Source organism: Perca fluviatilis, chromosome 2 (genome assembly GCF_010015445.1).
Source record: "Perca fluviatilis chromosome 2, GENO_Pfluv_1.0, whole genome shotgun sequence".
NCBI classification, from domain to species: Eukaryota; Metazoa; Chordata; class Actinopteri; order Perciformes; family Percidae; genus Perca; species Perca fluviatilis.
The window spans coordinates 15242962-15258174 of NC_053113.1; the positions used below are offsets into that span (position 1 = coordinate 15242962).

Sequence of the window (15213 nt, forward strand, 5' to 3'; positions counted from 1 at the left end):
ATATGATCATTTTCGTTTTTTGTGAGAAAGGAAATTCAATTATTAAAAAGGTAAAAAAATAGAAACAAGATTTTGGATCATTATTGGTGCAAAACAGGTGAAAGTGCTTGAAATGTGACTAATTTGGTAACTTGTATGGTAACTGTGTGGGAATAGCAGGTGCAGAAAGACAACATTCCCACACCTACAATCAGACACAACCACATAAAGACACACACACACACACACATCAAACAAACAACACATTTCCCGGGGAGAGGCAGGGGAGAGCAGCGGAGGAAACGCGCATTTCCTCCGCTGCACGGTGTGGGAGGAGCCCCTGCCTCTCCCCCGTTGCTGGCAGCCCCTCGCCGGGCGCCGCGACCGGCTCTGGGTCGGTTTAGCAAGAACGGGATTGTTGGGTTCAGGAAAACAAAAACTGGGTTAGGTTCGGAAAACGGGCATACCATCGGCGTTCAAAACGCAGTCTACAAAACCTTGGGAGCATTACGCACGATCACACGTGTGGTCAAAAGTTTGCGGAAAACTGTGAACATTTTTACGCATGAAAATTCTTTATATATCCCGACTATTGCGAGGAATGTTGCGACGACAAATTTCACCCTGCTTCACGCAACTTTTTCTTGCGTAATTTGAGGCCCCAGGGGAGGAAAATTCAAAGGGTCGGGAAGCATATGTTGCATATTTTATAATTTATCAGAATTAGATAATTTATATCATAAACATATAGAAGAAGAAAACATAAGTTAGGGAAAAAGAAAAGTAGCAGCATAGGGCTTTGTCAATCACAATCCAGATGGGGATGTGTAAGGAAAAAGTCACTGTGCATTGCACAAGTAGAGGAGGAGGAGCGGGTCAACCGGTTAAAGCATGATAACAAATCTAAATTAATCATAATTAAGCACAATCCATTTCCAATCCTTGAAACACTAGGCCCCCCTTCCAGTATTATAACTTGCAGCTTAACCAACGTGCAAAAAAGAATGAAATAAAACTGCAATGAGCAGTTTCAACAACGTAGGTCAGCAAGTCAACTAAGCAGAGCTTCATTACGTTAAAAAGGTTGCTCCGCAGCTATGTCAACAACACTTGATTGAAACAACCTTAGTATAGATCACTGCATGCAGGGCCACCATGCATCCTTACTCAGAGAGTACACTGAATCCTGAATCACTCTTCCAGCGGAATGGACCATAACATGTAATGGTATTGACTATCCAATAGTGGATACACCATTACCATGTGCCAGTGCCTCTGCATTTGTGTGACCCCCTGAACAGCTTATTATCTATCTGACAAGAGTGCTACAGCAGTATACTGTATGTGCTCCTTCAACATGAGGGCTACGAGGGCTAGCGGCATGGCTTTAACAGTCATTAGTGTCAGTGTCCCCATCCTCTCGGCAGTGTAATGGGGTTAGCTCAAAGACCTTTAAAGTCCCCCAGGGCTTCTCTGGGGGGCACACCGCCTCTGCCACTGAAATAGGAGATAACAGGAGGAATTGAAAGACAACTAGAGAGAAGCAAAAGGAGAAACGAGCAAAACTGCGGATTAAGATGCAAAGAAGAAAAATGTAAATTAAAGAAAATGGAGAATAGAATCTAGGATCTAACAAGCATGGTCTGTTAGGTCTGAACAGGGTGGACACAATAACAAACATCTTTAAAATAATAAAATCCAATACAACAGTGCCTTTGGGAGGCAAAACGTCCTAATCTCCACTGAAAGCCAGACAAACCATTATAAAAGAAAATTGATGATAATGGCAGGATGAGGCAAATCTTATCATTTCTTATAAACTCAGATTCTAGTGTGAACTGGTCATGGTCCTGAACTGACCAGCATGCACAAAAGAACAAAAACAAAGATGTCATACTCAGCACACTGCCATACGGATTCAAATATGGAGGCCACTGACGTAACCATTTACACTTTCATTTATAAATTGATGTGCAGTGGAAGCCAGCAAATTCAGGAGCAGATGATAATAACAACGATAATAAGATAATAGATTGTTTTTTGGAACAAAGTGGCCCGGTTGTTTGAACTGGATCTATATCTAAATACTTCATCAAGTGTTTGGCGACATCCAAAGTTATGTATTGGTAGATCTCCCCGGTTTTGGAGGGATTGGTTGGAAAAGGGAATTATCACACTGGGGGATCTGTATCTCGGTGGCATATTGAAATCCTTTGGGGATGTGGTATAGCAATTTGGAATCCCTAGGTCCAAATTCTTCAATTCTGCAACTTCGCCATCTGTTAGTGGGGATTTTTGGATCCAGTTCTTCAGCCCTGAAAGCACCAGAATGTTTACATATGGTGTTGTAGAAATATGGAAAAGGTCATGAGGTGACTGGCTATTATTCTATGCTTATGCAGAACCTGGGGAATGGAGCCTGGACAGCCCTCAAAACGACACGGGAAAGGGATCTGAGTATTACATCGGATGATGAGGAGTGGGACGCAATCTGTAGGAATATTAAAACTATGTCACGCGATGAGAGGGTGCGCTTCATTTAGTTCAAGATTTTGCATCACTTCTATTAAACTCCCTCCAGATTGTTTAGAATTGGTCTGAAAGGCACACCAAATTGTTGGAAATGTAAGACAGGACGGCCAATTACTTCATGTCCTATGGTCCTGTGATAACGTCCAGGAATTTTGGACCGGGATACATGATAACCTATGTCGGATTGCAGAGACCCAGGTTCCATTCAGCCCAAGATTATTTGTTCTGGGAGATGGGTCAATCCAAAGAGGGATGGATAAGAACATAAGAAGCTGGGTCCAGACTAGTTTAATGATAGCCAGACAGATTATTTTAAGGAGGATGGAAGCATAAAGGGGTGCCGTCAATCCAGGAGTGAGCTTGTGAGATGGCTAGGGTGGCGGCGTTTGAAAAGATGTCATATACAGTAAACGGATTGCCAGGTTGGAAGTCTATACTAGAAAATGGGGAAAGTGCCTGAGCTTTGGGGGGTGGGCTCTAAGAAGCTTGGTGCTGGAGAGAGACGTGTATGATGGGCTTATGGTGTTAATACATTAGTTTATTTGGTTCATGGCTTATTGTCCATTTTATTTTTTGAATGGTCTTGAATTGTAGTTACGGTGTCATCTTTTCTTGATTTTTGTCTGGGTGGGTGGCAATGACGAATTGTATGTTATTTAAAAAATAAAAATAGTTAATCACAACGACAACAAAATCTGATAAGAAGAAGCAATGCCCTGGGAGCTGACAGTGGTGAATCTGACAGTTTTGGCTAAGGTGAAAGGGTCTGGGCTGCATCAATCACCCACAGGTCTTGCCACACTGACAGAACAGGTTAGTGAAAGCTTCGTCGTGCTCTGACAGGAGGATTAAAGGGGAGCAGAGGTGGGAGGCAGGGAGAGAGTCAAACTTAAAGGTCAACTTTATCTGCTAAGGACAGGGCACACAGCAACATCGCTTTGGGATTTTTTTTACGGATCACCAAAAGGGGATGCTTTTATTTGGTGTGGGTTTGTGTGTGCGCATGTGTGCGTCTGTGAGATATATTTTTATGTTTATGGGATTTAAAATGTTTGGTCAGTTTAATTTGATGATGCATTTGTACAGGTATTTTTAAAGACGAAAGGTTCCATAAAATAAAAGATGAAGGAAATGGCAAGCCTGATTGGTGTTGCAGGTATCATTCCCCCCCCCAACCCATTTTAGATGAAACCACGGCCACTTCCGTATGATGAAAGCCTCAACAGCTGCAATTTATGGTTTACTGACCACAAATTAGACAAAAGGAGCCAAATATAGTTGTCACTCATCCGGCGATAGCAATTTGCTTTTACCTTTGGTTAGCGCAAGGCTCGCTGTCCCACCTGTTTCTCCCCCGTACCGAATATCTGCAGACTGTTGTGATTCTACTTACTTGGAGATCTTTTTTTTTGTGATCAACTTTTTATTAGCACCTTCAGACATACAAAACAAATTCCAAAATGTGTGTAAGGTAATATCAGATGGTGCACAGAACAGAGAAACACAAATTGAACAAGAACAAAGACCCTCTCCCACCCCCACCCTCTGCAGTCTCGAGGAAACCAAAACAAACAAACAAACAGAAACCACACCTTGCCTAATCACATTAAGTCTGATATTTGCGCTGCTGTGCTTTCCCATAGGTTGATAGTCAATGATATGGCTTTGTTAATCCTTGCTGTAGAGAGCTCACGCATAACTATGTCTAGAAAATACACCAACCACTGTTTCACACAAAGCGAGTGAGGGGGGAGCCAGCGCTGAGCTATAATTTTCTTGGTTGCAGTTGAGCCGGCTAGCCAAATTTTCCTCTGTCTCCCAAGCAGGTGTAATTTAGAGTCATCATTAAGTAACAAAACAATCGGGTCAGTAGGAACTGTATATCCTATCACATCAGATATTATTAGGGCCCGAGCGCCGACAGCGGCGAAGGCCCTATTGAAACTGAAGGAATTATTATTCTTTCTTCCTTCCTTTCTTCCTTTCTTCCTTTCTTCCTTCCTTTCTTCCTTCCTTTCTTCCTTCCTTTCTTCCTTCCTTCCTTCCTTCCTTCCTTCCTTCCTTCCTTCCTTCTATTATTTTCCTGTGAAATGAATTGGCTTTTTGAGGGGCTTAATATATTCAAAAACTCACCAAATTTGGCGGTCGCATCAAGTCTGGTGAAAATTTACGTATTTTAAGGGTTTCGGGAATAGGCGCACAAAAATGGCTCGCTAGCGCCCCCTAGAAAGTTAAGAAAATTGAGCCCCTGCAGTGCGTTCGCGTAGACTCACGAAACTTGGTACACATATGTATCATGTCAAGATGTACAAATAACGTCATTAGAGCCATACCCTAAACCCAACAGGAAGTCCGCCATTTTGATTTCAAAGTTCAAAATTAGTGTGATTTTGGCCATTTCCACATGTCGTACTTTAACGAACTCCTCCTAGAGATTTCATCCGATCAACTTCAAACTCGGTCTGTGCCATCTTAAGATGTTAAAGATGAAAAGTTGTTAAAAGAAAAACTTTTCGTCATAGGCGTGGCCGTGGCCGGGGCGGCCATTTTGTGCGTTCGCCGCCGAAACAGGAAGTGGGGTGTAACTTCGGGGTGTACGTTGTCCGATTACCTTAAACTTTTCAGGATTCATAAGAGTCCAACCCTGAGGACAAATAAAGGCCGATATTTACTTAAAGTCATAGCGCCCCCTAGTGGCAACAGGAAGTAGGCTTAAAAGTCAAGGTGCTATACTTTAACGAACTCCTCCTACAGATTTCATCCGATGGACTTCAAACTTGGTCTGTACCATCCCAACACCTTAACGATGAAAAGTTATTAAAAGAAAAACTTTCGTCGTCAGACGGTGTGGGCGTGCGTGCGGCCATTTTGAGTGTTTAGAGATGAACAAAGAAGTTGTTATAACTTGAGTGTACGTTGTCGTATCTGCCCGAAATTTCTCAAGATTGACAAGGGTCCATGCCTGAGGACACCTACAGGCCAAAATTTACTTTTGGTCATAGCGCCCCCCCCCGGCCACAGGAAATGCACCTTATATGACAAACATCATCCGATTTGCATAAAACTCAGAATGTGTGGTCTACGTGTGATACTGAGCTGCCCCCTATAATATGACCACGCCCACTTACTCAGGCCACGCCCCCTTTCATAACATTTGAACCGTTTAAGGTATACCCTTGTGTGAGGTATCATTGAACTCAGCAAAGACTTCCTTCTTCATTGGTGATGGTTTGACCCGCCCCCTTTTCATTGGTGACGATTTGCGGCGTCTCAGCGCCGCGCGAATGCACGCTCGCAAGGAGCGGCGTCCGCCGGTAACCCCGACGCACACAGAGGCGCGAGGGCCCGTCCATCGCTGCTCGCAGCTTTAATTGATGTTGTTTTATTCCAGAACTCCTGCACCTGTTCACACTCCCAGACCATGTGCAGGAAAGTTCCAGGTTGTTCAGGTCGACAGAACGTACTTACTTGGAGGTCTTTGATGTTTGGGAAGGGAATTCCAATGGTGACCACTGCCCTGGCATTGTCATCAGTAAAGTCTAGTCCTTCACTCACTTTACCCCTACAGACCGCAATCAGCAGTGCACCATCTATAACAAAGAAATACCATACAGTATATATATATATCAATACTGTAAATGACAAGTAATATAAAGTAGAACTCAGAACAATTACTCAAACTATTCTATTGTAAATTAAGATGTCAGCGTTGGTGCAGCTGTACAAATTACTATTTAAAGCTATAGTGCGTAGTTTCTGTCGCCCCCATGAATAATTCTAAGTAATGACAACAACACTGTCGGAGCATCCACACGCACCACCCCCACCCCTCCCCCATGCAGTTGCTAACACCAAGGATAAAAACATGATGGGTTCTTCAGAAAAGGTAATGGTCTTGCAATTCTTATGTCCTCTTTGTCCCCAAAGCTGAACGCAGACTAGATCAAACAAATGCATTTACAAAATAATTTACAGACATCAAGCTTTACAGTGTGATGTAACAAAACCATCTGCTGGTCCAAAGGTCAGTGTGATGTCTCACCTCTTTCCTCACAGCACTTGATGGCATCGTAGTACATCTGAAGAAGTTCGTCAAAATCCCCCTTGCCACCACCGCGGGGCTCTGTGATCACGACTTTCCGTTGTTCTAGCTTCTCCCAGAGACCAGTGTTGGTCCATCGGTCTCGCAGCTTGTCCAGCATCTGAGCAAATCACAGAAGGTATAATGTTAAAACATATGCTTGCTGAGGTTTATTTCCAAGTGGAAATTGATCACATAGAAACTGAATCATAAGAGTGAACCTACAACATGGCTAACTAAAAGCAGCATCTATTTTCTAGTTAAATAAATAAACAGTAAAAAAAACACATACAACTGTGAAATTTGCCTTAATACTTTTCCTATTTAAACTTAATTTTTTTCATTCAGAACACAAGACAAAATAAGAGTTTACTTGCAAAAACGTAATGAGCTAAATAATAGTTGTTCTCGATTATTCTGTTTTTGTGATCATTGGTAGCAGAAATCATAATCACGATAAAATTTCAATTAATTGCACAGCCCTATCATGAAGTCAACATTTTTGTTTGTACGATACTTGGGTTTAGTACAGTGTGAGCAGCACTTTAGCAGAGCAGCAGCTTCAGAGCTCAATCGGTGTCACAGGATGTGTTAAGGCCCAGTACTGAGTGTAGGTCACCCCTGTTTCATCAGCACTCAAAGCGCAACACACAATCACCATAGTTACGCACGAAAAATAGTCTTTGAAGTGTGAAAAATATGCCGCAACTTGGCCTATGTAGACAGCTGGATTAATCAAAATAGGAGCATATCTGCTCCATCAGATGCTTGTAACACATTATGACACTTTCCTAGTCTGAAACATTAAGCTTGAAACAAAGAACAGGAAGCATTTAGCTACCAATGTTTGCTTCCGTGTCCTCACACTGCTTGGATTTCTTTTCTTTACTTGTATTTGGCAGAGAGCTGATGTGTTTAGATCCCCTTTGAAATAAAATCACTGCTCCTGTACTATTGTTAGTGCAAAAAGTCATCAGCTCTCAGGAGAGGCACATTGATCTAAAAGCCCTCATCCTAGCATGGCCCCACTCATGTCTGTGCTGTGCAGATTATATCCTTGACTAAGCACGGCTTCACAATCAAAGAGCAGCTTCACTGGCTTGGAAATGTGTTAGAAGGGTCAAGTAGAAGTTTTCTTATTGTCAGCAGAAACTTCTTAACAGGCTAATAGTGTTAAGCTGTACAGCCTGAGCAAGACAAAGATGGGGAGTATTCACTGACATCCTGTCCCCATCATGACACCTATTCTATTTACCTGAATAAACAGCCAACTCAAGTGTTCCTCAAAAACACCACACAAAGTTAAACCGAAATTTACCCTGCGGGTTATGTGCAGTACAGAGGAAAACAACAAAGGCAGACAGGGAAATGAGACAGTATGAGAGTGTTGATACTTTTTTGCATGCCAGTGTGAATGCCTCATAGTGGTGAAATGAAGCATGGGGAAAAATTTCATCAGTTTGATGCCTCCTACAGCAAGTGAGGGCCAGGACGTTTGCATCAATAAAACATGGCACATTCACTAAATATGCAGTGTTACATCGACAAGAACCCCCCTTACGTGCGTCTTCAACTCAGCAAACAGTTTGTCCTCCAATAGCTTTCCAGTGCAATCTTGAGCGAGAGATGAATAATTCATGTTATGTACTTTAAGCAGATCTACTACTAAACAAAACAGCCATTATCTGCCAGGCTGCACTTGGAAAGGAGCTGATTCCAAAAGGCAAACAATATGGAGGAAAAATCACTACGTTTTGTTTTTTCTTGGTAAAATCTTAAAATTATGGTTTGAAAAGCCCAAGACTACAGCTGCTCAAGACAACAATCATCAAATGTTTTAACCATCCAATTCTCATATCAAAACAGGAAATGTATGTTTAACTGCTGGTTTAAACTGTGTTTGTCGGATTCATCCATTTATATTAGACTTCAACCAAAGTGTTACTTTTACTGCCCCCATCAGCATTAACATAGGCCATGAACATCCCGAGACTGGTCTGATAAATAAAACTGCACGGATGTAGGTGTGAAGCAGAACATTATACTATGCAGTCAAACGGATCTTTAGCACCTTCAGCAAAGGCTTTCAGCATGTGAGCAATAGACACTTTAACACAGAAATTACAGACACAAAAATTACATGAGCACTTTGATGAATAATTTAGGGGCAACATCTGACAGAGACATGGTGTTTAGTTGGCAGACTGGGCTGGGTTATAAAATTCAAATCTATAGGCTCAACAGTGAAGAATTAAAAAATATATATATTAAAAAGTATTAAAAAAATAGAAAAGGGGGGTAAGATCAGAAAAGATTTTTTTTAACTGGTTCCTATTTCTTTTTGAACATGGAAATTGAATTATTTGAATCAGTTACTGGAATTTAAGATAGGTTTGGTTTTCTTGCCTGTACTCAAACATACATGTTCTTATTTATCATCTTCTTCTTTATATTATATATACAGTACAGGCCAAAAGTTTGGACACACCTACTCATTCAATGCATTTCCTTTATTTTCATGACTATTTACATTGTAGATTCTCACTGAAGGCATCAAAACTATGAATGAACACATATGGAATTATATACTTAACAAAAAAGTGTGAAATTACTGAAAACATGTCTTATATTTTAGATTCTTCAAAGTAGCCGCCCTTTCCTTTTTTTGATAGCGCTGCAAACCCTTGGTGTTCTCTTATTAATAAAAAAGCAAAGGTTGGCTACTTTGAAGAATCTAAAATATAAGACATGTTTTCAGTTATTTCACACTTCTTTTTTAAGTAAAATACACTCCTCTTCATATAACTTAATATAATCGCAGGAAGCAGTTGTTTAAGGCCTGCCCATTAAACATTCTGTAGTATGGCAACTTTTGTATATAGCTAGATAGATTAAGCACTAGAAATTACATTCTACTGTATTTTAGAAATAAACATGTTTTAAGACACATACAGTACATGTTACAGTATATCCTTCTTTCATCCACTTTAAGAGTTCATTAAATCTGTCAACTCCAGCTTGTCATCAAGTTAAAACTTCTCGGGTGGCTGTGGTTCAGGTGTTAGAGGTGGTGTAATAGGCAAGACACTGAACCCCGAATTGCTCCCGATGCTGTGCCGTAGGTGTGTGAATGTTTATCTGACGAGATGGCACCTCGTATGGCAGCCTCGGCCACCAGTGTATGAATGTGTGTGAATGGTGCCTGTACTATGTAAAAGCGCTTTGAGTAGTCGTTAAGACTAGAAAAGCACCACATACTGCAAATCCAGTCCATTTACATTCTCTCCTTCATGTCGCATATTTGCCGTTGCTGCTCCACACTAAAAACATCATTATCCAGATTTGAGCAACTATCAGAAATAACATAGGGCTTTGTGGTTTCTCTGAAACCCCCTGGCCAACTGTTTTTAGCTTAGCATCATCTATAGTATTGTTTGTACTTCTTTAACCCTGTTACCTTCGTGAGAGCAGGTGGCCTGTGGAAAACCAATCAATACAAAAAAAGAAAGAGCTGGACTGAGTCGCGACCGGAAGACCAAACCATTTAAAAAAAAAAAGTGAATCCTCTGGGGAAATATTTCTCATGCAACTAGGCATGACCTCAACATTTAAATAATTAAAAACTACAAGGGCACTTGGAGAGCGCAGACCTCCTCCAATGAATACCCTCTCTCACAATGTTAATGCAGTGTGAATTTTCCCAGTTGGGAACTCAATTTAAGACTTTTCAAGACTTTTTAAGGATTGGTGGTAATATAACACTGCTGCCATCAACAAGGCATTTTCGCCAGGAAGTACCGCTTACTGGATATTTTTACAGGCCATTCTTTGTAATTTGTAAAACCCTAGAGATGGTTGTGCATGAAAATCCCAGTAGATCAGCAATACTCAATCCAGCCCGTCTGGCACCAACAATCATGTCACGTTTAAAGTCACTTAAATCATCTTTTCTTCCCCATCCTGATGCTTAGTTTGAACTTCAGCGGATTATCTTGACCAAATCTAGATGCCTAAATGCTAGAGCTGGGCAATATATCGATATTATATCGATATCGTGATATGAGACTAGATATCGTCTTAAATTTTGGTATATCGTAATATGGCATAAGTGTTCTCTTTTCCTGGTTTAAAGGCTGCATTACAGTAAAGTGATGTCCTTTTCTGAAATTACGAGACTGTTGTAACTGCTCTATTATTTGCCTTTACCCACTTAGTCATTATATCCACATTACTGATGATTATTTATCTAAAATCTCATTGTGTAAATATTTTGTGAAAGCACCAATAGTCAACACTACAATATCGTTGCGGTATCGATATCGAGGTATTTGGTCAGAAAATATCGTGATATTTGATTTTCTTCATATCACCCAGCCATACTAAATGCCACCACATGATTGGCTGATTAGATATTTGAGTTGAACAGGTGTACCTAATAAAGTGTCCGTTAAATGGGAATGAGCAGTATTTAGCACATAGGGTACAACAAAGTGTGAATAATTTATTGCCTTTTCCAGGCATAGTAGGTGCTATAGTCAGCCACTGCCAGTGACATTGTTAAGTGGGCCAGATCTTTCTGCCAATTGGGACTATGTGGTGAAACAATTAAATAGACGCAGTGAACTGTACTCTCTCGCACTTTTACACTTCCCGTCTCTTCCCCCCCTTACTATCTCCCCATCTTTCACCTCCTCTGCATCTGGCCTCTCTCTATCTCCTTCCCTGTGTCCCCGGTGTCAGTGAGCTGTGTGGCGACACATCGCAGCTCCTCTAGTGCCTGCTGAATTATGGAAGGGGTATGGAGGCGACGGCATTAATGAAACATGCAGCCAGGAGCCACATTTCGCAGTGGCGAGGGGAGACGTGTTGTTGCGGCATAAATTATTCAGCCCCAAAATATCACAGTAACCATCACGCCAAGACTGGTGGCAAGAAGCCACCTGCCACCTCTGGCCTGACACTGTTCCCTTGTCGTCTGCTCTACTCATCCCAGCCACACCGGGGGTGACGACAGAACGCTGCCGAAACACCGCCTGCTGCCGAGAGAAGAAGACAGTCGCTGATGAGGGCTTCCTTTTCCTCTTTTAAAAAATATTAATTATTAAACTGAGTGGAATCTAAGTCTATATATGGGAGAATTTCAGATTATGCAGATTTATTATTAAAAATATATAACTTCCTAGACTGTGTGTTAAATTACAATATTAGTGTATAAAATGATCACTCCTCTACAACCAATTGTGTAGCAAGTGATAACAGTTTGATAAAATGTGATAGAATGTCAATCAAATGCACTGACAATAAACATATATTATAACTTACTATTGGCCACATGATCTAACAAAAACATGTTATTTGAAAAAACTTTTAACAAAGATGTAAATGCCATCTAATAATCTTAAAGGCTGCCGATATTCTATATTTTTCCTATTGTCAAGAAATCCCATGAACAGACAAAAACAACAATGTGTTAGTCTCTCAATACTTTCTGATTTCAATATGCTGTCTGTGCCACTCATCCACAAGCCCATTGGTTCCTACTGAAGAGGAATATGTAAAAAAAATAAAAAATAAAAATAAAAAGGCAAAGCAATTCCCTAAGGCACTGCTCAATGTAGTTTTTAACAAATATTACTCAGGCAGGAGTAAACGGTACATTTGTTGGTGACTATTGGTGATTTGTTGAGCTAACAAGCATTTCTGCCAGCAGGACGGTGTAAGTAGCATTGAATCAAAAATAATCTACAGGAGTGTGTGTTCATGGTAATGAAGGAACAGGTCACCCAGTGCAACAGTGTGGCTCATTGATGTGTTTTACTACTTTTTGGACAACAATGGAGCTCCATGTCACAGAGGAATAAGATATATAAAAGGCGTATCACACAAACGTGTCACCCACACGTTAGTAGAATAGGAAAACTATAAAACATTAGCAGCCTTTTCCTTTAGCAATGCATTTGTTTTGGTTTACAGTATTACATTCTCCTTATATACAGTAAACACTGTATATAGTCAGCTTCCCCATTAGCTATTCTCTACATACCTGAAAAACTGTTCTGGTTATCAAATAATTGGTTTTGAAAATACAGATTAATTGTTAAAGCCTGCATTCCTTCTTCCATCATCACTAGTTTCCACATTATGTTTAATTATACACATTGACAGCCACAAACTGATGGCTGAAGGAGGTATCAGAACAACGAGGTGAATGAGGCTACATTTAACCTGTTAAATCTGAAACTCTAAGCCTCCCAAAAAAGCTCCAGCTTAGTCACACAGCAGTAATCCTGAAGTTTCCACTGTAAAAACTCATATAAAACATCACCTCAGCTCTAAAAAAAAAAAATCATGAGGGATATGCTACACTGGGCAAATTGACCCATGAATCTAATATGCTCCCAAACACAGACATAAACAGTCTCACTTTGAGATACAAGTACTTCAGGAGCTTTGTGATTGGTGCTTCAGATGCCTCGGAGCTGCTGAGGACAGTATGTGCTTGCGGGTGGTTCACCCTGCAGTCCGGTTTGACTTTGATTTGACACACGCTCGGCAGAGCCCAGGCGCCAGCGCTGGGTGCGTCTTCACACAGACAGCGAGGCGACATCACCTAATGGCCCTTATCTCAATCTCCTTTAAAAGCATCTTGTATTCCCCGCCATCTTTCCACCTCTGCAAAACCCCACTTTTTTTAATAAACCATCAGTCCCCTTCTCCAGTGGAGCATTGGTCCCTTCCTTTGGCGGCTGGGGCCAGACGGCAGGGCCCGCTGTGGTTTTAATGGGCATTAACTGGGGGGCTGTTGAGGCTAAAGTGCTACAAAACCACAGCACTGGTGCAGGCTCTCTGGGAAAGTGTGTGTGTGACCATGATTACAGGCATACTCTGTGTGCATGTATCTTTAAAAAAAATTAAATAAATAAATAAAAGAAATGTACAGTCTCTTGAGTTTTTCTTTTAACTCAGTTGACTGCGGTGCACCAATGCCATTTCTGGGAAATCACAACTTTAGCTACAGAAACATGAACATTTAATTTATCAACGCCGACCAAAAAAGTCAGACTTTGATTGATTTTATTACTTGTGTTGTTATTCTACCTGCTATAAGAAGATATGAAATTGAGCTAAACATCCTGCAGGGTGTCCTTTAGACTTTTTGCATTTATGTGTGCTTGCTCTTGTGGGAATTGTTGGGTCTTGACCTACTCTATCTGTAAAGTGTCCTGAGATAACTTCTGCTATGATTTGACACTATAAATAAAATTGAATTGAAAAAATGTATGTAAAGGCAGAGAACAAGCCTTGAGGTAAACCTCCTTGACCCTGCAGGCCTGTTCACCTCACTGCTCTCTCTGAGCTGCTGTGTATGAGGGGCTGATAGCCATCACCTAGACACACTGAACAGGGATGTCTGAAGATGACCTATCCTTTCTGTGTTGCTCACACACACACAAACATCACAGAGAAGACGGGACTCAGCGGCACCAACAAGGCCTCCACGGGCTCCAATTAATACCCCAGCCCTTCATATCCCCTCATCTCCTCATCTTTAAGAGCTGACTGCAGATTAAATATTTATGCATCAGCATAGCGAGAGAGATAGAAGACTCCTACATGGCTATCAATAATAAAAAAACATCCCACAGCTCATAGTCACTCCTCGGCTGGCATCACAGGCTGACAAAAAGGAAGGTAAAATGAGAAAACAACAAGGCCCAGAGTCTTAGCTTTCCTTTGCTGTTTTCATGGCTGTGTCATCAGCTGTTTGAGAATGCAACTGGATAGCAAGCAAACGAGGACTGCAGAGAAATCAAACCAATGATCACTACATGTGACGCCTTGAAATACAAGTCAAACACGAACCACGCAAATATGCCAAAGGCAAAAACTAAATTTGCCAAGGGCAACACACAACCGTAAAGGTCCACCGTTTGATGCAAAATGATGTGTCCTTCTAACATGAAATTGACTCATCACAGCAAAATAGTATGTCAATGATGCCTGGCTTTCATGATACAAATATACTTTCGGATGAAACAGGATGTGAGCGTAAAACAGCACAAAAAGAAGTTCAAAATGCCTTATATATAATCATGAGCTTAAAAATGTCATACATACATACATACATACATACATACATACATACATACATACATACATACATAGACACAGTGTGTTAGGAAAAGCAGACGGGACATTTTTCACTGCTGTAACTTTAATCAAATTTGTCAAATTTAATATTTTAATAATTGGAAAGCTGAAAAAAACAATTATGCTACATAAAGATTATAAAATGTTCAGACATTTCTCTACTCTTCCTTTTTTCCTGTGAATTACTTGAAAACATTACCTCTAAAATCTATACAAATGAAAATGAGGGCGGGGTGTTAAACTGGTCATAAGGGCTGACAATGGGATTAAAGTGGAGAGTTCTTCATTTTAAGGGGCTGCTAGGCAAAATGGTGGTGAACCGCTGCATTATAAAATCAATTTAAAGTGATTTTTTTCACGACTTTAACTCAAATGTATTGTGTATGCCTCAATAAGTATGTTCATTGACCAAAAGTTACACGTAACATGTGCAATGTGGACAAACACACAATAATAAATGAAATCCACTT

General features: G+C 40.8%; 1 protein-coding gene across 1 annotated transcript in view; it reads right to left on the reverse strand.

Annotated features, from left to right (window-relative positions):
* Positions 1-15213, reverse strand: part of brip1 (BRCA1 interacting protein C-terminal helicase 1) — a 94465-nt gene that overhangs the window by 55511 nt on the left and 23741 nt on the right. The window contains exons 15-16 of the mRNA XM_039821859.1: positions 6554-6713; positions 5980-6101 (exon numbers count right to left, since the gene is read on the reverse strand). Coding sequence (XP_039677793.1) covers positions 5980-6101; positions 6554-6713 — 282 coding nt within the window. The remainder of the gene's footprint in view (positions 1-5979; positions 6102-6553; positions 6714-15213) is intronic.